The sequence below is a fragment of the Triticum aestivum genome, chromosome 3D, assembly GCF_018294505.1.
Source record: "Triticum aestivum cultivar Chinese Spring chromosome 3D, IWGSC CS RefSeq v2.1, whole genome shotgun sequence".
Lineage (NCBI taxonomy): Eukaryota > Viridiplantae > Streptophyta > Magnoliopsida > Poales > Poaceae > Triticum > Triticum aestivum.
The window spans coordinates 308,648,391-308,671,000 of record NC_057802.1 but is presented as its reverse complement, the minus strand read 5'-3'; the positions used below and the strand labels follow the sequence as shown (position 1 = coordinate 308,671,000).

General features: G+C 49.1%; 1 protein-coding gene across 1 annotated transcript; it reads right to left on the bottom strand.

Annotated features, from left to right (window-relative positions):
- Positions 1 to 14,873: 14,873 nt before the first annotated feature.
- On the bottom strand, positions 14,874 to 19,132 carry LOC123078570 (TPR repeat-containing thioredoxin TTL1). The gene is made up of 7 exons (XM_044501119.1): positions 17,963 to 19,132; positions 17,098 to 17,299; positions 16,801 to 16,985; positions 16,375 to 16,708; positions 16,093 to 16,297; positions 15,772 to 15,878; positions 14,874 to 15,686 (listed from the first exon to the last, which is right to left on the bottom strand). Exons 1-7 carry the CDS (start codon positions 18,832 to 18,834, stop codon positions 15,525 to 15,527), a joined length of 2,067 nt encoding a protein of 688 aa, XP_044357054.1. The 5' UTR covers positions 18,835 to 19,132; the 3' UTR covers positions 14,874 to 15,524.
- Positions 19,133 to 22,610: the final 3,478 nt, after the last annotated feature.

Genomic DNA, 22,610 nt, shown 5'->3' with positions numbered 1-22,610 from the left:
TTTGAAGTAACCGCGGACGCCGTCCAGGGCCAGGCCCACCTCTTGCCTAGGTGGTCTCAACCTGCCCTGTCGCTCCGCCACAAAGATCCACTTGCGGGTACTCCTACGAGCCGACCCGACTTTAGTCACCACAGGTGTCATGTATAGAGTATATAAGTATAAACCCGTGATCACCGCCCAAGTGATCACGGCCCGATAGTATAGCACAGCAGACGGACAAGAATGTAAGGCCACTGATGGAAAACTAGCATCATATACTAAGCATGTAGGATTGCGGGTAAAGGTAACAACAGTAGTAGTAAGGACAGGCTATGCATCAGGATAGGATTAACGGAAAGCAATAACATGCTACACTACTCTAATGCAAGCATTATAGAGAAGAATAGGCGATATCTGGTGATCAAGGGGGGGCTTGCCTGATTGCTCTGGCAAGAAGGAGGGGTCGTCAACTCCGTAGTCGAACTGGGCAGCAGCAGCGTCGATCTCGTAGTCTACCGGAGAGAAGAGGGGGAATAAACAGTAAATACAATGCAAACAAATGCATGGCGATGCATGACATTACAAAGCTTGATGCTAGGTGTGCCCAACGCGGTAAGAGATGGTACCGGCGAAGGGGGGGAAACATCCGGGAAAGTATCCCCGGTGTTTCGCGTTTTCGGACAGATGAACCGGAGGGGGAAAGTTGTGAGTTCGATATGTTAGGGATGTGTGGCGGACGAACGGGCTGTGTATCCGGATTTGTCTCGTCGTTCTGAGCAACTTTCATGTAGAAAGTATTTTCATCCGAGTTACGGATTATTTTATATGATTTACTAAAGTTTTAAATCATTTTTAGAATTTGTTTAATTAATTTAATTCAACATTATCCAGCAGTCAACAGAGGTGTCGACTGGTCAAACTGACGTGTGGGCCCAGTGGGACCCACCTGTCATACACTGTTAGGTTAATTAGGGTTTAGGTTAAACTAATTCCTGCTTAATTAAACTAACTAATTAATTAAACACGATTAATTAACTTAATTAATTCATTAATTAATTATTAATTCATTGTATTTTTATTTACTTATTTATTAAAAAACGTTCTGGGCAGGGCCCCCCGTCATAGGCCCTGGGGGCCTTATCGGGCACACGGGCGCGGGTGGGCGCCGGGACGTGCGGGTGCGGGCACCCGAACTGGACGCGGCCAGTCGGGGCCACGGCGAGGGGAAAAACGCCGGCGCAGCACCGGCGTGGCAGCGGCGAGGCCACGGCGGGGCAACAGGGGATGAGCAGGGCGGCGGCCGGCGTGGAGCTCCGGCGGGAGGCAGAGGCGGCGAGCACTGGGGCGGCGCCGGAGGGCGCGGGAAGCAACGGTCGACGGCAGGCGCGGGAAGCATCAGTCGACGGCAGCCAGGGCACGGCGAGGCTCAGGCGAGGTCGGGAAGTGGCCGACCGCGGATGCGGGCGCGGGCAGGAGCGAGGTAGCAGGAGGGTAAGGGCGCACAGTCCAGGCGGGACGTGGGGAAGGAGGCCGCGGCCCCAGGGCAGCAGCAGGCGCTGGGCGCACGAGCACGCGAGCGCTTCGGCGTGGGTAGGCGTGGCCAGGAGCAGGGGGCCGCGGGTGGGCGAGCCAGCGCGAGCTGCGGTGGGGCGACGAGCGGGCGCAGTGCGCGCGGAGGGAGCGGGGGGGGTCGCGGTGACTCAGGGACGACGCGGGCGCGCGTGGGTGACTGGGCGTGTGCGCTCGTGCGTACGGGGTCGGGGAAGCGAAGAGGCCTGGGGCCTCACCGCGCGTTTGTAGGGAATGGGGCAGCGGGGCGTGGGGAGGACGACTGGGACGACCAGGCGACGGGGGAAGCAGTCCGGCGAAGGCGTCCGGCGACGCCCGGGCGGTCCTCGGGCGACGGCGACGAACGGTTCCCCCTCCTCGATCCCGATCCAATCGGGGGAAGAGGGGGGATATTTTGCGGGGGGAGTGTGGGGGTGTCGGTGGGTGAGTGGGGGAGTGGGGGAGGTTATGGGGTGCGGGGTGGGCCGGCCAGGTGGTTTGGCCCAATGGCCTGCTGGGCCGGAGCCCGGGTGGGTTTTCTTTCCTCCCTCTTCTTTTGTTTGTTTTCCCTTCTGTATTTTCTTTCTTTTATTTATTTTCTTTTCTGTTTTATTTCAATTTAAATTATTTAGGCATTTTATAAAAATGTGTTTATTACACCATATTTACACATGCAATATTTAGTACAAACCGAACATTTTTATTTTAATGTTTGAAAACTTTTATTATTTACCAAACTTTGAATTTGAATTTTGGACCGGTTTTGATCTAACGATAGATTAGCAACAGTAACCGTGGTGAAGTGGCACCATTAGCGTGGGATTATTGTAGCTTGATTATCCGGGCGTTACAAAACTCCTCCACTACAAGAAATCTCGTCCCGAGATTTAGAAGGTAGAAGGAAACAATGCGGGGTATTCATCACGCAGGCGATCATCGCGTTCCCAAGTGGCTTCATCTTCAGAATGGTGCGACCACTGGACTTTGAGGAACTTGATCGCCTTCTGACGTGTGCGGCGTTCAGCTTGGTCGAGAATGCGGACCGGATGCTCTTTATAGGAGAGGTCCTGCTGCAATTCGAGCACTTCATGATCCACTGCTCGGATTGGGTCCTTGAAGCAACGGCGGAGCTGCGACACGTGGAACACATCGTGAACCTGAGAAAGGTTCGGCGGAAGCTCCAGTTGGTATGCCACTTTTCCACGCCTTTCGAGAATAGTGAATGGGCCAATATAGCGAGGAGCTAGTTTGCCCTTGATCCCGAAGCGGTGAGCACCCTTCATTCGTTTAACTCAAAGATAAGCCTTTTTGCCAGGTTGATAGACCATGTCTTTATGATGACGGTCATACTGACTCTTCTGACGCGACTGAGCAGTCTTGAGATTCTCGCGAATAATGCGGACTTGTTCTTCGGCGTGTTGGATAATATCCGGACCAAAGAGTGGACGTTCCCCAGTTTCTGACCAGTTCAGAGGGGTTCGGCACTTTCGTCCATATAACACTTCGAAGGGGGCCATCTTCAGACTAGCTTGATAGCTATTATTATAAGAGAACTCAGCATACGGGAGAGATTCCTCCCATTTCTTGCCGAAGGAAATAACACAAGCTCGAAGCATGTCTTCGAGAACTTGGTTGACGCGTTCAACTTGCCCTTGCGACTGAGGATGAAACGCAGTACTGAATGACAGATGAGTTCCCATAGCTTCTTGGAAACTTGCCCAGAATCTTGAAGTGAATAAGCTGCCACGGTCTGAACTGATAACCAATGGAATACCGTGGAGTGAAACAATCCTGGACATATAGAGCGTTGCCAGCTGACTAGCAGTGATCGTTTCTTTGACCGCCAGAAAATGTGCAACTTTGGAAAGCCGGTCAATGACGACAAGAATAGCATCATTACCTTTCTGTGATTTGGGAAATCCAGTGACGAAGTCCATCTCAACATGGTCCCATTTCCATTCAGGAATAGAGATAGGTTGCAGAGTTCCAGCAGGCCTTTGATGTTCTGCTTTGATACGACGGCAAACGTCACACTCAGCAACATAACGAGCAATGTCTTGCTTCATATTAGACCACCAGAATCTCTGACGGATGTCTTGGTACATCTTTGTACTACCAGGATGGATACATAGAGGCGTATCATGAGCTTCTTTCATAACTTCCTGTGTCATATCCAGGTTTTTCTCTGCACATGGCACCACTAGGCGGCCCTTGAAGTACAAAGTGCCATCATCAGCAATAGTGAAGAATGAGGGCTTTCCTTCTGCGAGGTAGCGCTTAATCTTGTGGGCTTCAGAGTCATATCCCTGTATTCTCTTGATGGAGTCCAAGAGATCTGGTTCGATGGCCAGGGTATTGAGGGAACCCTGGGAAACAACACGGAGGTTCATCTTGCGAAACTCCTTAGGAGGGGGAGCGAGTGCACCCGGAGGAACAATATGGAGGTTCAGCTTTCTGAATTCTTCAACAAGCGAGGGCTGAACTTTGTGAACCTGGAGGTGGTTGCAGTAAGACTTGCGGCTCAAGGCATCAGCCATTACATTAGCCTTGCCTGGCGTATAGGAAATACCCAAGTCAAAGTCTGCAACAATCTCCATCCATCTCTGCTGACGGAGGTTCGGGTCTGGCTGAGTAAACAGATACTTCAGACTTTGGTGGTCAGTGAAGATCTCGCAACGATTACCGAGAAGGTAATGTCGCCACTGCTTCAGCGCATGAATGACAGCAGCAAGTTCGAGGTCGTGAACTGGGTAGTTCTCTTCGTGAGGGCGCAATTGCCGAGAGGCATAAGCAATCACTTTGCGGTCTTGCATTAGGACACAGCCTAATCCTTGACGGGAAGCGTCGCAGTAAATGACGAAGTCCTTCTTAGTATCAGGTGGAGCTAGAACTGGGGCAGAAGTCAACTTGTCTTTGAGTGCCTGGAAACTTTCCTGACATTTGTCTGTCCATTGGAACTTGACGCCCTTATGCAACAGGTTAGTCAGAGGCCTGGCGATCTTGGAGAAGTTCTCGACGAATCGACGGCAATAGCTGGCGAGACCGAGAAAACTTCTGACTTGCTTAACGTTCTTGGGAGGAGTCCAATCAAGGATAGCCTGGACTCGTTCAGGGTTGACGGCAATACCATCCTTAGAGATGACATGCCCAAGATAGGTTACTTCGGGTAGCCAGAATTCACATTTGGAGAACTTGGCATATAGTTGATGCTCTCGTAGCTTTTCCAGCACAAGCCGAAGATGTTCAGCATGTTCCTCTTCGTTCTTGGAAAATACCAGGATATCATCCAGATAAACCACGACGAACTTGTCGAGGTAATCCATGAATATATAGTTCATCAGACGAGAGAAGGTGGCTGGAGCATTGGTTAAACCGAAAGACATGACGGTGTACTCGTATGAACCATATCGAGTCACGAAGGCGGTCTTTGGGATATCCTCTTCGCGAACACGGATCTGGTGGTAACCCAACCTCAAGTCGAGCTTAGAGAACACTGATGAACCCGCCAGTTGATCATATAGATCATTGATCCGAGGAAGAGGGTATTTATTCTGAATGGTAGCTTGGTTTATAGGACGGTAGTCTTGAACTAATCGGTTTGTCCCATCCTTCTTCTTGACAAAGAGAGAAGGTGCTCCCCAAGGAGAGCAACTTGGGCGAATGAATCCTTTGCGAAGAGATTTGTCGATTTCCTCCTTAAGCTCAAGGAGTTCATGCGGCGGCATCTTGTAGGGTCGCTTGGCTATAGGAGTGGTGCCTGGTTTCAAGTCGATGATGAATTCGACAGCTCTAGCAGGGGGAATCCCTGGAAGTTCTTCAGGAAAGACGTCGAGGAATTCACGCACGACGGGAATGTTTTCAATGCCCTCGAGTGGTGCAGCGTTCAATGCATTCAATGCATAGAGCCTGGCCTCGGCATTTTGCACCAGATGAGCTTGGTAAGTAACTATTTCATCTGAAGGGTGAAGTAGATGGACGGTCTTAGTGGCGCAAACTATAGAAGCAGTATGCGCTTTCAACCAATCCATCCCCAAAATGAGGTCGATGTTAGACGACTTCAGGATAATGGGAGAGGCATAGAATTCCAGCCCTTCGATTTCCACGGGGACGTCGATGCCAACCAGGGAGGTTTGACACTGTCCCACGGGGGTTTTGACCACTACCGAGGTGTTCATCTCCTCACATTTAACGTCGTGCTTGTATGCAAAATCTTCTGACATGAATGAATGCGATGCACCTGTATCAAATAAAACGGATGCTGGTACTGAATTTACGAGGAGTGTACCCATCACAGTAGCAGGCTGGTCTTGAGCTTCATTGAGATCAACGTGGTTGGCATGAACACGACCATAAGACTTGGCCTTGTTGCTGCGGGGCTGGTTGCTTCCATGGCCAGTTGCTGGAAGGGCCAGTTGATTCTGGTTCTGGTTGCATTCTCTAGCACGGTGTCCTGGTTGACCACACCTGAAGCATAGGCCATTATTGGGAGTGGGAACAGGAGCTTGGGGTGGTGGAGCTGGAAGTCTTGGCTGCCTAGATGGTGGTGGAGGCAGACGAGGTGCAGCATAGGTCTGCCTTGGGGCAGATGCATTTGGACGGTACATGCTGTTCGGGATCCATATCTTACGCTTCTGTGAGGGCGGGCCCGAAGATGAGCCCGTGTCACGGTTGCGCCTGTGAGAGCTCTGGTATTCCTGCAGACCAGTTTCGACATTGATGGCCTTGTTCACCAAGGTGGCGAAATCAGCAAAGTCATGCACTAGAAGTGCGAGCTTGATGTCAGCTTGAAGGCCATCACGGAACTTCTCCTGTCTGCGTGCATCAGTTGCAATGTCCTCTTCAGCATAGCGAGACAAGTCCAGAAACTCCTGCTGATAAGCTTCAACAGTTTTGTTGCCTTGGGTGAGGTTGCGGAACTCACGCTTCTTCCGGTCCATGACTCCCTGAGGAATGAAGCGGGCACGGAAAGCAGCTTGGAAGTCTGGCCAGGTGATGATTGTTCCAGCTGGCAGAGTACGCCTGTGGCTGTCCCACCATTGAGCTGCGGGTCCCTTCAGGAAGAAGGAAGCAAAGGTGACATAGCTGGCAGGGGCTACATCGGCCGACTCCATCTCATAGGTGATGTCACGGAGCCAGTCATCAGCATCCAGAGGCTGAGTTGAGCTGCGGTACACAGTTAGGTTGAGGCGCATGAAATCCTGCAGAGTTACTGGGGTTGGTTGCTGGTCCATATTGGGGCGAGGAAACTGAGCCATCATATTTTCCATGAATTGGCGGTTCAGTTCGAACTGTTGGATCATACCAGCCATGTACTCAGATGGTGGTGGGGCACTGCCACCACTACCACGACCACCTGGTCTAACCATCCTGCTAATATATAACAGGGGTAGTTCAGCATTGAGAAATTTGCAAAGACAAGAATCATTCATGATGAAACATGCATAATGAAAGGAGCACGATAGCTACTACATAGTAGTCGGCATAACTTACAAAAGGGGTCATGCATAGAGTTCAGTACATAGAGTTCAGTACACAGAGTTCAGTACATAGACTAAAACAACATAGGCGGCACACAGGCTCGCGGCGAATGCATCTAACACTAACAAGCAAGCCTACATCAGTCCCAAGAGGTACTGTGGAGGTAGGTGTAGCCTGAAAGCTGGTAGTGTCGCATCGGGAACTCCACGTCAGCAACCTGTGGTCCGTGAATACTCTGGTGCAGAACCTGACGCTCAGGTGGCAGAAGAGGTCCAAGTGCGGGAGAGTGGCCTCCCACATCTGGCCAGCCGACACCCTGGGGCATCACAGTCCTGGCTGGGTAGATCGCAGAACGGGGCAGCTCCCTAGATCGGACAAAGGGGTGCAACAGCGTCAGAGCACGGTAAAGGTGCTGACGGGTGGTGTACAACTCGTGACGAAGAGCTCGGTTAGCTCGATCCAGCCCATCAGCATGCAGAACCAGGTTCTGATGGTAGAAGGGCTCTCGGGTGACAGTGGAGTAGGCAGCAGTGTAGTATCCCTCCGCACCAACATCAGATGCGATAGCAATGTGCCTGAAAGGGGAGGTGTCCAACTCCCGATACTCTCCACGAAGACGTGTCAGAGCAGCATAAGCAGTATCGTGGACAGCCATATCGATGGTCACTCCAACACCATGAGCGGTGTGCAGCACAATAGTGGAGTCATACTCCCGCGAGTAGAGGTGGACGATGGCACGGTACTGCTTCGTGTACTCAGGGTGCCAGCGAAAACCCAGATAGGTCATCATCTCAGCTAGCACAGCAGGTGATCCCGAGGCACCAATGGCCGTCGTGTGGCGCACGACCTGCCTCGTGGGTTTCATCTGAAAGCAAAGATGTTTCAAAGGAGTCAAATGACAGTGTGTGAATTGTTCAAAATACTATTCTAAGAAATAACTATGGCTTATCCAACTTTGGGGTGAATGCGGTCACGGGATCCTAGTGTTAGAGTTAGTAAATTCGTTTAACCCGAGTAGAAGAGAGTTCAGAGTCCCAGAGTAAAGGTCGAGGAGTAAAAGATCCTAGTACCACCCAATGGCGACGTGGGCCCGTAAGACACACAGCCATGTTAGTAAAAGTTTTGTAATGTCTAGACTCGACTTCAGCCAAGGAGTGTGGAAAGGGGGATTCCTACAGGCAGTCGGCTCTGATACCAACTTGTGACGCCCCCGATTCAATCGTACACTAATCATGCACGCAAATGTGTACGATCAAGACCAGGGACTCACAGGAAGATATCACAACACAACTCTACAACATAAATAAGTCATACAAGCATCATAATACAAGCTAGGGGCCTCGAGGGCTCGAATACAATTGCTCGATCATAGACGAGTCAGCGGAAGCAACAATATCTGAGTACAGACATAAGTTAAACAAGTTTGCCTTAAGAAGGCTAGCACAAAAGTAGCAACGATCGAAAAGGCAAGGCCTCCTGCCTGGGACCTCCTAACTACTCCTCGAAGCCGAACTCCATGTAGAATCATCCTCGGGATCTCTAGCTCCTGGACTCCAGCATCTGGTTGCGACAATCAGGTATAGAAAGGGGAAAAGAAGGAGAAAAGCAACTGTGAGTACTCATCCAAAGTACTCGCAAGCAAGGAGCTACACTACATATGCATGGGTATATGTGTAGAGGGCCATATCGGTGGACTGAACTGCAGAAAGCCAGAATAAGGGGGGGTAACTAGTCCTGTCGAAGACTACGCTTCTGGCAGCCTCCATCTTGCAGCATGTAGAAGAGAGTAGATTGAAGTCCTCCAAGTAGCATCGTATAGCATAATCCTACCCAGCGATCCCCTCCTCGTCGCCCTGTTAGAGAGCGATCACCGGGTTGTATCTGGCACTTGGAAGGGTGTGTTTTATTAAGTATCCGGTTCTGGTTGTCATAAGGTCAAGGTACAACTCCGGGTCATCCTTTTACCGAGGGACACGGCTATTCGAATAGATAAACTTCCCTGCAGGGGTGCACCACATAACCCAACACGCTCGATCCCATTTGGCCGGACACACTTTTCTGGGTCATGCCCGGCCTCGGAAGATCAACACGTCGCAGCCCCACCTAGGCACAACAGAGAGGTCAGCATGCCGGTCTAAATCCTATGGCGCAGGGGTCTGGGCCCATCGCCCATTGCACACCTGCATGTTGCGTACGCGGCCGGAAGCAAACCTAGCCTAGTGGCGTTCCAGTCCAATCCGGCGCGCGCCGCTCCGTCGCTGATGTCACGAAGGCTTCGGCTGATACCACGACGTCGAGTGTCCATAACTGTTCCCGCATAGTTGGTTAGTGCGTATAGACCAAATGGCCAGACTCAGATCAAATACCAAGAACTCGTTAAGCGTGTTATTTTGAAGTAACCGCGGACGCCGTCCAGGGCCAGGCCCACCTCTCGCCTAGGTGGTCTCAACCTGCCCTGTCGCTCCGCCACAAAGATCCACTTGCGGGTACTCCTACGAGCCGACCCGACTTTAGTCACCACAGGTGTCATGTATAGAGTATATAAGTATATACCCGTGATCACCGCCCAAGTGATCACGGCCCGATAGTATAGCACAGCAGACGGACAAGAATGTAGGGCCACTGATGGAAAACTAGCATCATATACTAAGCATGTAGGATTACGAGTAAAGGTAACAACAGTAGTAGCAAGAACAGGCTATGCATCAGGATAGGATTAACGGAAAGCAGTAACATGCTACACTACTCTAATGCAAGCATTATAGAGAAGAATAGGCGATATCTGGTGATCAAGGGGGGCTTGCCTGATTGCTCTGGCAAGAAGGAGGGGTCGTCAGCTCCGTAGTCGAACTGGGCAGCAGCAGCGTCGGTCTCGTAGTCTACTGGAGAGAAGAGGGGGAAGAAACAGTAAATACAATGCAAACAAATGCATGGCGATGCATGACATGACAAAGCGTGATGCTAGGTGTGCCCAACGCGGTAAGAGATGATACCGGCGAAGGGGGGGAAACATCCGGGAAAGTATCCCCGGTGTTTCGCGTTTTCGGACAGGTGAACCGGAGGGGGAAAGTTGCGAGTTCGATATGTTAGGGATGTGTGGCGGACGAACGGGCTGCGTATCCGGATTTGTCTCGTCGTTCTGAGCAACTTTCATGTAGAAAGTATTTTCATCCGAGTTACGGATTATTTTATATGATTTACTAAAGTTTTAAATCATTTTTAGAATTTGTTTAATTAATTTAATTCAACATTATCCAGAACAGTGCATGCTGACGTCATCATGACGTCAGCAGTCAACAGAGGTGTTGACTGGTCAAACTGACGTGTGGGCCCAATGGGACCCACCTATCATACACTGTTAGGTTAATTAGGGTTTAGGTTAAACTAATTCCTGCTTAATTAAACTAACTAATTAATTAAACACGATTAATTAACTTAATTAATTGTTAATTCATTTTATTTTTATTTACTTATTTATTAAAAAAACGTTATGGGCGGGGCCCCCTGTCATAGGCCCTGGGGGCCTTAGCGGGCACACGGGCGCGGGTGGGCGCCGGGACGTGCGGGTGCGGGCGCCCGAACTGGACGCAGCCAGTCGGGGCCACGGCGAGGGGAAAAACGCCGGCGCGGCACCGGCGTGGCAGCGGCGAGGCCACGGCGGGGCAACAGGGGATGAGCAGGGCGGCGGCCGGCGTGGAGCTCCGGCGGGAGGCAGAGGCGAGCACTGGGGCGACGCCGGAGGGCGCGGGAAGCAACGGTCGACGGCAGGCGCGGGAAGCAGCAGTCGACGGCAGCCAGGGCACGGCGAGGTCGGGCAGTGGCCGAGCGCGGATGCGGGCGCGGGCAGGAGCAAGGTAGCAGGAGGGGAAGGGCGCACAGTCCAGGCGCGACGCGGGGAAGGAGGCCGCGGCCCCAGGGCAGCAGCAGGCGCTGGGCGCACGAGCACGCGTGCGCTTCGGCGCGGGCAGGCGCGGCCAGGAGCAGGGGGCCGCGGGTGGGCGAGCCAGCGCGAGCTGCGGTGGGGCGACGAGCGGGCGCAGTGCGCGCGGAGGGAGCGGGGGGTCGCGGTGACTCAGGGACGACACGGGCGCGCGTGGGTGACTGGGCGTGTGCGCTCGTGCGTACGGGTTCGGGGAAGCGAAGAGGCCTGGGGCCTCACCGTGCGTTTGTAGGGAACGGGGCAGCGGGGCGTGGGGAGGACGACGGGGACGACCGGGCGACGGGGGAAGCAGTCCGGCGAAGGCGTCCGGCGACGCCCGGGCGGTCCTCGGGCGACGGCGACGAACGGTTCCCCCTCCTCGATCCCGATCCAATCGGGGGAAGAGGGGGGATATTTTGCGGGGGGAGTGTGGGGGTGTTGGTGGGTGAGTGGGGGGAGTGGGGTGGGGTGCGGGGTGGGCCGGCCAGGTGGTTTGGCCCAATGGCCTGCTGGGCCGGAGCCCGGGTGGGTTTTCTTTCCTCCCTCTTCTTTTGTTTGTTTTCTCTTTGGTATTTTCTTTCTTTTATTTATTTTCTTTTCTGTTTTATTTCAATTTAAATTATTTAGGCATTTTATAAAAATGTGTTTATTGCACCATATTTACACATGCAATATTTAGTACAAACCGAACATTTTTATTTTAATGTTTGAAAACTTTTATTATTTACCAAACTTTGAATTTGAATTTTAGACCGGTTTTGATCTAACGATAGATTAGCAACAGTAACCGTGGTGACGTGACATCATTAGCGTGGGATTACTGTAGCTTGATTATCCGGGCGTTACAGTCGTCGCATGACAGCACCGAAATCACGACAAGGTCCATGCCACGGACGCCAAGCCTTTATTGCGGCGGGCTAACCTCCAAGCTTTCCGAAGCAGTGGACAACAACCCTATGGTCATGGCAGAGATCGCAATGGAGGAGGTGGAGAAGGGGGGAAACGAGCACCCGTGCCAGCGGAGAAGTCGCTGGTGTCTGTGTTCCGTCTGTTGCAGGAGGAGCAAAAGTACAATCTCTTGCTCCTCGAGGAGCATCGACTAGAGATGGATCGGCTCTTAGCAGAGCACGCGTTCGAAGATGCTGTCGCGGTCATGGTTGCAATGGACCCGCGCATTGTTGACAAAAACCGAGATGTGCTTGATTCCATGCACAGCGCCCTCTCTATCTACCGCGAGCGTTGGCAACTCCGCGTCAACGAGGGCGGAGCACCGGCTCTTCGAGGATTTGGAGGCGATGACACATCGGACCAACACCACGATAATGGCAGCTCTGCCTCTGTTAACTTCGGCCACCAATGACGATAAGGCCAAACCGCCCCACATGGCCGTTGATCTCACCTCCGACGGGAGTAGATCAGGTTTTTAGTTGTTTTTAGGGTTTTCTTTGTTATGTATAAATTACTTCAAAAACGAATGAAAAATCGGTGTCCCTTTTATTTGATCACTCTGGTTGGATGGCCTCCGCCCGACTAGCTATCAACGAACATGTCCAACAATTTTTTAAGGCATACACTTATGTGTATTCAAGCGAGCGGCAAACCAGTACATGTACGATTACAAATACAAATAGACAAGGAGGATATACATGAAGGATCTGCCACAGCCAAACTAGAAAAAGACCAACACAGTAAAAAAAAGCAAAGAAGTCCTTGGTCTTCCTCTCCACTACAGAGATCACCGCTTGATGTGGACCTCCACCGCCGTCAAACACACCGCCTGAGAAGGAGAAGAACGTCGACAACCTCGAACCTTGGAGGTGAAGAAACCCCTCACATGAAAGCGTTGATGAGTGGCAGTAGGCACCTACTCCAACGAGCAGGATCTGAAACTTTCAATCACATCGGACCGAAGCAATTTCCAGTCCGAAAACGCTATCTGAGCTCCTCAAGCTCCAGATCCGGGCCTAGAGCCACACTGCCTTCATCAAGACAGTCAAATCTATCCGCCACACATCCAACAAGCTGACAGTCACCTTCGTTGTCCTTCAAGAGGGATTCACCGTCGCCACCGCGACACGTCGAGACAAAGGACGTTCGTCTCTTGACTCCAACACCAGGGGGCCAAACGGTCGAAACTCAAGTGTCCAACCACCCTGCACTCACCAGTCTACGATCGACGACGGAGCTGACGCCACTCGCACGAGGAGAGGACCGGAAGGACTTATTTCCAAGAAACAACACCGCCCCGTCTCACCACCACCGCCAAGAACCAAACCTCTAGAAGGATCTAGAACTATACAGGCCAACCGGACGGAGAACCGGGTTCCCCGCCACCTCCCGTGCCTAAAAGGTGCTCGGAGGCTATAGGAAGCCACTGCCTCGCCGGCGGCAAGCACCAACCTCCTTGACTGTAGACATCCAGTGCCTAAAATTTGGTGATCAACATTAATCCACTTTCTTTTACACTTCTGTATCTTACTCTATCTTGTATTTTAGCATTATCTAAAATAACTGGAGTTGCCCTTACATAAGAGCACACTTCCTTACCTTTCCACGTCTCTCATTCACACGGGCAAAAGTGCCACATAAGCAGACTGTAAACGGAAAATACCTTTTGGAACATTGTGGTAATTACACCTGATAACTGATTTTATTTTTAAAAAAATCAGAAAAAGTCAAAACATTCCAAAACTTTTTTCCCAACAAACTTGAGTTGTCGTTTCTATCATACAAAAATCTGACATTTCTGTCACTAGTCAATGTGTGCGTGCAATGCACGTTAATTTGGAAGTATAGTAAGTGCATGCGGATATTAAATAGGATATTATTTGCGTGTTATTATATAATTAGCACTATATTTGGCATGAAATTAACTACACGCTAAACGTGTTGAGCGCTTGACATGTCGTTGGATTGACACGATTTGATGACCGAGATTAATTAGATCTGCCCTTTTGGGTCTTTTTATATTGGTATAGATACAAAAATATTTTGTAACGAAATATTGTCTGACAAAATCCTGACAAAAATGACAAATTGTCAGAGAATATAGCATGAACAGTATGTTGTATATACGGACAAATTTGTTTTATTACGTCCACAACAACAACAACATCATGAAAGTCATTTCTTCGCAAATGATTTATAAGAGTGCAACAATAAATCTACTTCGTTCCCAAAAGGTTTCAGGTTTTTTTGACTTTCTTACAAATTACTACGTATTTTTAAAAAAAATCAGGTGTAATTACACCCGAGAGCCACAAGCTCCCGTCCGCTATAAACCCACTATTATACTCGCTCTCAGAGGCTGTAGATATCTATTGGGCGTGTAGGCTAGGGAGATGGAGAGAGAGAGGGCAGTACTAGTAGTAGTACTAGTAGATTGCAAAGCAATGAATGAGATAGCTACCCCATTCAAAAGGGGCCAGCTCTGCGTGCCAGGCTAGGAGGGACTTGCTTGGCCCTGGCCCTGGGGCCCAAATCATTACCAGCTGGGGCTCCCAGATCTGATCATCGCCATGGAGCTAGAGAGAGACAGAGAGGACTGCCAGTTCTGTGGTCATCATGGCTTTAACACCTACTGTAGACCCACCCCAGAGAGAGAACAAGTGAGGAAAAAGTCTCTTCTTTCTCACACCCCTAAGCACATACATTGGGAGATGCGCTGTGTTACTACTACCCTTGTTACCCACACCTACCAGCCACCACACACACAGAGCCAAACCAGAGGACCAGTGCTGATGTTGCCATCATCTCTACTCCCAATGACTCTCACAGGCCATGCCATGCCATGCCATGCCAGCTGGCAGAACAAACCTATTGTGCTAATGCTGACAAATAGTAGAAGAATGCCAGAGCAAGCTAGGATTAGTGATTCTTGACAACATACCATAATACTCCAGCTCATTACAGAAAGGAATAACCAACAGCAGAGCAAAATACAAAGAAAGAAAGAAAGAATGTTGGATTGTTTTATTCATGATGATGAAAATGTATCGGCACCACAGACCAGCAGAAGCAGCAAAATGGCATCCAATTAACACCACCAACCTTTCCCCTCTCTACACCAATTACCAATTGATTTTCCTTTTTATCGCTAAAATGACAGTAACACAACAACTAGCCCTGTCTGTACCCTCCTCCCCCTCCTCCTCACCACCTCCACTAAATGGATTCTCATGTTTTGCTATATGGTATATACACGTAACGAAAACCGCAACCAGCAACCCCCTCCCCCTCTCCCTCTATGATATTCTAAACTAAACAACATTACAAACATTGCCCTCCACGGGCGCTGCTGGTTTACGGCCTAAGATGTAAAGCAAAATGTATCAAAATACAGGGAGCCAAAGAGCCTGAAAGGTGTAAGAATTGAATGGGGTCGGCAATATCATATGTTCTCAACGGCAAGGGATGGGATGGGTAATGATGGGTGGAAAGCAGAAAACTGGGGGAGGCTCATTATGCTCGATGCTCAATGGGGAATTATTATGCAGCTGGTGAAATGCTGTGGAGGCTGGTGTTTTTGCAAATTTGGGACCTAAAGCAAGAGACTGGCTGGCAGAGGAAAGGGGAGCCCTATGTACCAACCGAAAGCTTCTCAAGAACTGGATACCGCATAGTGTCTCACTGAGTAGCGCAGGACATGCAAGGTAGGGCAGATCATCTCCTTCACTCTCGCCCCATCTTTGTATATCTTGAATGTAGGGACTATCCGCACGTTCTCTGCCTTTGCCACCGTTGGGCTATCTTCAACATTTACCTGTTGAGGGGTTGCAATGTGGCCTGTCTGTTAGTGACTTGCAAAAATGTTGTAACTCATTGAGTGATATATCAAGTAGCTTTACCTTCAGAAAATTCATTGAGGGGCATTCGCTGCAAAGAGAGTCCACCGCAGGTGTAATTTGTATGCATTGTTGATTCACCGACGACATGAAGTAGACAACAGATACCCCTGAAGATGAAACGACAGGCAAGCAAAACTGTAATGCAGGCAAATCTAGTACACTATAAACCTATCCAGATGCGTCAGTAATAATTTTATAGTTTTATACACATAAACAATGTGGCAGTTCTCGTTCTTCATGATAATACACAGATACACACAAGAACTGACCTACGGATATCGGAACTGTAACGGAAACAAGTATTATTTGAGCAAAACTCACCAGGCGAACGAGTGGCAGCATATAGTTGCTCTACACTGGTTACCATTTCAACCTCTCCTCCAAACTTCATGTTTGATACATCCTCACCACGAGTTGTCTTCAAGGCAACTTGAGCATGGAACAATGCTTCGGCAACCTCAGTATCGGCAGGAAGCTCTTTCCGGAGCACCTCATAATCCCGCACACAATCAGCCCAACGCTCGAGCTAATAAAAATGGAAGAGGTCAACAAAACAGCAAACGGAATGGGATGTCAAAAACATGAGAATGCCTGGTCACTTACCTTGGAATAGGACATTGCTCGCCTTAAGAGAGCCTTTGTGTAAGTAGGCTGTATTCTCAACGCCTCGTTACAGTCATCAACGGCTTTCTCCCAACGGTCTAGCTTCCACCAGCAAGCTGCTCGGTTGCAGTGGAGCACTGGATTTGAAGGATCGTACTTGAGCCCTTCACCATAGGCTATAGAAGCATCAGAAAACTTGGCAGCCTTGAAGAGTTCATTCCCTTGGGCTCGAGCTCTTGCAACTAGCCTCACATTATTTAGAATCATCCCAACTTCCGCATTCCCAGGATCGATAAGTCTGGCATTCTCAGCTGCTGCAACAGCGGCATCAAACCTGCAGAAATGAATCCCAACTTCAGTGATGATCTGCTTTTGCTGCAATCTAGAGAATCGAGCATTGTTACAGGGTTGGAGGATCGTATGTACCTTCCCAATGCCATGTCAACCTGGGCTCGCACAATATGTACATAAGACTCAACTAGCATGCCCGAGAGTTTCGCCGCCGTCCAAGATAGTAATGACTTGTCTAATTTCAGCAAGCTTGTAAGAGTCGAATCAGCCTCCTCTAACTTGTGGAGCCGGAGAAGTGCTTCTGATCTCAAGGCACGAAGCTGGGTGAAAAAGAAACCAGTATAAATTCTAGCAAGAATCTACAATGTAAAACCATTTCCATTTTCCAACACTTGAAAGAAAGAAGGCACAAGCGAGGGATGATGAATTTACCAACTGGGACGAGTCGGCTCCGGCCGCAATTGCAGCATCCGCTTCCCTCAGCGCGCTCTTCCAATCTCCAATTTTCCTGGCATCCGTGCTTCTTCCTAGATGCATCTCCACATCCTGCAGCTTCTCCCAGTCTGCAGGGTCGGACTCGTGAAGATGCCTGGCTTGCGTGAAGTGCCTCCTCGCTTTTTCAATCATTCCCAGCCTGAAATAATGAAAATAACACCGATTTCAGCAACAAAACAAGCATGCAGCACATCTGAATAATAACACTGAATTGCGCTCAGGTCAGGACAGTGCCCCGCTTGAACGGAATTAGGATTAAAATTCATGGTTCGTCAGCATTGTGTGGTCTGAATTCAGTGTACCTAAAGACAATGGCATCAAGCAAGCTTACAAAATAATACAGCTAAGCAACACCTTTCATTCAGCATTGTGTGATGGGAAACGCCCAATTTGCTTGCAAGACAAGATCCTGGCATTTGCTCACTCACAGCTCAACCAAGAACAAATTAATGTGATAATTCTGTCACCAAAATTCCTTTGTTTTCAAATTGGAGAGAGACGATCAAACAGACCACACAGAGCAGTAACAATCCCCAATCAAATCGGCCAGCGCAAACAAAAAGAAAGAGGAACAACGCAACAATCATGTTGCTTTCATCTTCAAGTTGGACTTTGCTAACGGGAAAAGCTGGCAAGCACAGCCAAGAAAGCAACAGCAACATGCAGGCGTGAAAACGTGAACACTTGAGAGCAATGGAATCAAGTAGGGATCTGCACATCGAACTGGAATCTAATGCGTTCTGACGCAGAGCGGCGCAATGCCGGTTACAGTGACCCAAAGATACGAGCACAAGAAGCTCACCGGAGGTAGAGACCAGCGAGGCGGCTGTGGGCGCGACCGCTGGCCGGGTCGAGCCGGACGGCCTCCTCGGAGTCGCGGAGCGCATCGGCGAGCCGGCCAAGGCCGATGAGCGCGGCGGCACGATTTCCGCGGCACGCGGCGCTTTCGGGGCAGAGAGACACCGCACGGTCGTAGTACCGCAGCGCCTCCGCGTGCCTCCCCTTCTTGTACCACTCGTTGCCTAGGCGAGTCATCTCCTGCAGGCTTCCGCCGCTCGGTGGCGCCACCGGGGAGCTTGCCGGAGATCTCATTGAGTGTCCGAGAAAGGACGGCGCATCAATGCTGCTTCTCGCGGGGCCCATGACGGCCCCGCGCATGATGCTCCCGTGGCCATAGTGGCCGGTGCCGGATCCGAGCACGTCCGGGCGGGAGCGCGGCGGGGGCGGCGCGGCCGCCGCCCCCGGAACGCGGCCAGATGGGCAGATGTTACCGGCGGGGAGCGCATTGGTCATCGGCGAGCTCGCCGTGCTCCCACGGTCCCCTCCGCCTCCCCCGCTCCCTCCGCTGCTGCTGCCGCCGGAGAATATCAGCGGGCCAGATCCGCACCGCCGGTGCCCCGGCAGCCGCGGCGGGTGGCTCTCCACCGCCAGCTCACCGGAGTGGCTCCTCCCGCCTGCCGCTCCCACCGCCCCAACATTTGACTGCGCTGGCGACTTGGCCGACCCGGAAGAGGAGGAGGAGGAGGTCGTCATGCTGGCCCGCGCCCGCAGCGGCGACACCGGGGACCCAAGATCCGCGAACACGTTAGCCTTGGAGTCCGGCTTGTCCCGCACAGCGCCGCCGTCGAGCGCCAGCGCCGCCGCGCGGAGGCGTAACCGGTCGGCCTCCGACATGGCTGGATCTCACCGCAAAATCTCACCAATGCCGCCACCTGCACCCCGCAACTCCTCCTCCTCTCCTGACCAAACAAGCAGGCATAGAAGGAAGCACGCAACACGGGAAGAGCTCGTCCTTGCGCGCGCGCGCGGCGGGGGTGGTTGCGCAGTACTGCTCGGCAAGAACCCTGAGCAATAAATTGTGGAGGAAAAGCGCGTGTGGGTTTCTCGTGAGGCGGGGAAATGGAGAGAGATAGCGAGCACCGACCGGAGAAAGAGGGGAGAAGAAGGAAGGAAGGAAGGAAGAAGAAAGGGGAGAGGACTGGGCGTCAGGGGAAGAAATAGACTGTGCGCACACCGACACAGGGGCGACCCCGGGACGCTGCGAGTATCTCAGGGGGCAAAATACAAAAATCTCTATCCTTTCTTCTATGGGGCTGTTTGGGTTTCTGCCTGGAGGATGGTTTTGCGGTTTGGTGCCATAGAGTCTTTGGGATTCTGTCTTCTTGGACCTTGTGGGTTTTTGGAGGGTTAGAGAGTTATCGAGATTTCTTAGAACTACTTTGATTTATAGAGATTTTTGGAGTTATAGCGATTTTTTTTAATTTCTTAGAAACAGTTTGATTTACAGAAAATCAGTCAAAATAAAATCCACCTTTTTTGCAGTTATAGCGGAAAAAAATTACGGGTGAGTATAGCGATTTTACAACTATTCTTATTTTCAAGAGGCAATACAATCTAGACATAAGATGTGTTTTGACCGGTACCATGTAAGTGATGTAAATGACATGTATTGTTAGTGGATTTAGAAATGAACTTGGTTTTTATGATATATTTTTGTTCTACGGCGGAGTTATTTTCCTTTTAAATATAATTTTAGATGGAACGCCACTATGCTTTACATAAGGTAAATATTGATGATGCGGTGACAACATTTCAACGACAGAATTGAACATTATCTATCAGATTTGTAATAAATAAGGATAGTATTTCTTTTAGTGGCATACAAGATACATACATTGTTTAGTCTGATGTAATTTATGATATAAAAGTTATCACATATTCTCGTATTTAATAACGCAATACCTTCGGATATCCCAAGTCCTCGGTGTCCCAAAAATGGTTGAGCATCTGAATATAAATTAATGTTTCTAGATATGCATTGTTTAAGAATGAATTTAAATATCCAAACCATGTGTTCTAATATTTATGTACCCAACTAGATTACTAAACAAACACTGAAATATTTCAGATATTTGGTGTATTGCCATATTTTTTATCACATAATGTGCATGATGCATTTCTTTTGTGGTGACTAATTGTTGTAATGGTCTACAAAATATATCTGCCATGTAATGACCAATGGCTAAATGAATAGAGGAGGAAACCACAGCTACTATCACGAAACTATACCAAGCCAGAAGAGCTAATTAGGATGCATTGGGCTCCAAAATGACTGTGACACCCATTTTGTAATACAGTTGGATGGGAAACGAATCTTAACTAGTTGTACAATTGCAATTCCTTGTGTAACACTGCGAAAAGGAAGAATGTCATTTTGGCACAAGCAATATGACCGGTATTTTAATGTCAAATTTAGATGAGCTCTTCTCGGGCCAAATAATTGCAGCGATGTTGTATAGCATAATGGACATTTTCTTTACCGGCTTGATGTATTGACTTACCATGGACTCGCGTGTACTATTTACTCGCACATTTTGTGGAAACTTAGTACATCAACCCCCTCCCCCGCCCCACAGACACACACTCTCTCACACACACACCTCAGTCGGTACAATATTATATTTCGAAGGATAACTTTGACTAGAGATACTTAGCTCAAAATAACTTTTTGTAAACAAGGTGAATGTATATGTCAAACTGCTTCGGTTTCTCTAGGTATTGTGTATTGCTTTTAAATGATGCTCATATGTGTAGGAAAATGGCTCGATGGTCCAGGGTGGCGCCCCTTCTCCTAGATTATGAGTGTAGTTCTGGTAATGTTAGGTTATTTGGTTTTGACACAACTATATTATTTTGACAAAGTAGTTTAAACCACAAAAACCGAGTTATTCCTAGGAGTCTTATATTGTTGCAATCATGAGCATTCTTACATAGGTCGGGTTCGTGGAAAGCATGATCGGGTGAAGCAAGTGGTTGGAGACCATAGTGATGCAGTTACTTGCTACTTTTTCATGGTGAGTTCATAGGTGACTAGGTGACGGTAGCTCTATTTAGCACTTTTTTTTTCTTGTTTTACATATGTTAGCATGAGGGCCTTTTTCTTTTATTTTTAAGACTTTGTAATAAACGTATTTGTAGGTTGTTCACTCCTTCTCATTGTAGAGGCCAAGAGAACAATGACAAATTCAAACTAGATACCGATAGTCAATTGTATATCTCGGTCGTGGATAAATTTTGTAATCTATTTTTTGTATTTGCACAGAGAGAAGATGCCTCTCAACTTCAATATTATTATTTTTAAACTAAAGTCTTCGATGAGAATAAAGTACAACTCTACTCGGTTGATATAAAAATAGAGCTTTTAAGACACTACATTTGATGGACAAAGTCTTTTGGAGTTTCTCCGTCCCACTTACTCATTCTCAGTGCAAGACAAACAAATAAGATAAAGAGGTGGCATCCACTAGGATAAATTTCCGTTAAATTTATGTGAACTAAGTTTGAAAAGGTTGAACAACTTTTGTTTCAACGTTATCAACACACACTAAACATGTCCAAGAATAGCTACACATGCTATTGGTTATTACAAGACAAGTGACCTACTTTATGGAGGTTTTTATTCCTACTCTACCCAACAACGAGCTCACCATCTTGTGTCCAATATTGTGACTACAAGAAGGTGGCAAGGAATGTTAGTACATATCAGATCAAGCAAAATGACATTTACAAAAATCACAACTTTCTGCTAAAATAACGAGGCCGCATATTTGTATACTCAAAGTAATAAGTGTGACCCGGGTCGGAGCTGCCATTGATGATTATAATTTACTCGTTGGACATTCTAAGAACATCGAAGCAATACTATGGAAAACAAGAATGAGCCGGACAACAATCCTCTCAAAATTTTACTGGTCGGGATTAAGTTTCCACCGCTAGCAGATGCTTAGACAAGTAGCCAAAAAATCAGAAGACTGAGAAGAAAACCAGCAAAAGCCTAGCCTTACGCGTCTTATTTTCTAGTTAGGGAAGAAAAATGTGGCATGAGGTAAATAGGCACACCTTGGAAATGCAAGGTTGGCTCAGCACAATCAGTCCCCCGTAACATGTGGCTGTAGGATCGAAAGTATGTCTAGAGGGGGTGATTAGACTACTTGACCAAGTAAGAACTTATCATTTTCCCAATTATAGTTGTAGGAAAGTTTTAGCAATTCAACCAAGTCAACTACGCTCTACACATGCAAGTCTAATAGTTGAGCGGCGGAAAGTAAAGACTTTGCATATGAATGTAAAGGAGGGATCGGAGAAATCAAACGCAATGAAGACACGATGATTTTTGTCGTGGTTCCGTAGGTGGTGCTATCGTACATTCACGTTGATGGAGACTTCAACCCACGGAGAGCAACGCTTGTGCGAGTTGACGGAGGGCTCCACCCACGAAGGGTCCACGAAGAAGCAACCTTGTCTATTCCATCATGACTTACGCCCACGAGGGAATAGCCTCACTCGGATAGATCTTCACAAAGTAGGCGATCTCCTTGCATTACAAACTCCTTGGTTCAACCCCACAATCTCTTGGAGGCTCCCAAGTGGCACCTAACCAATCTAGGAGA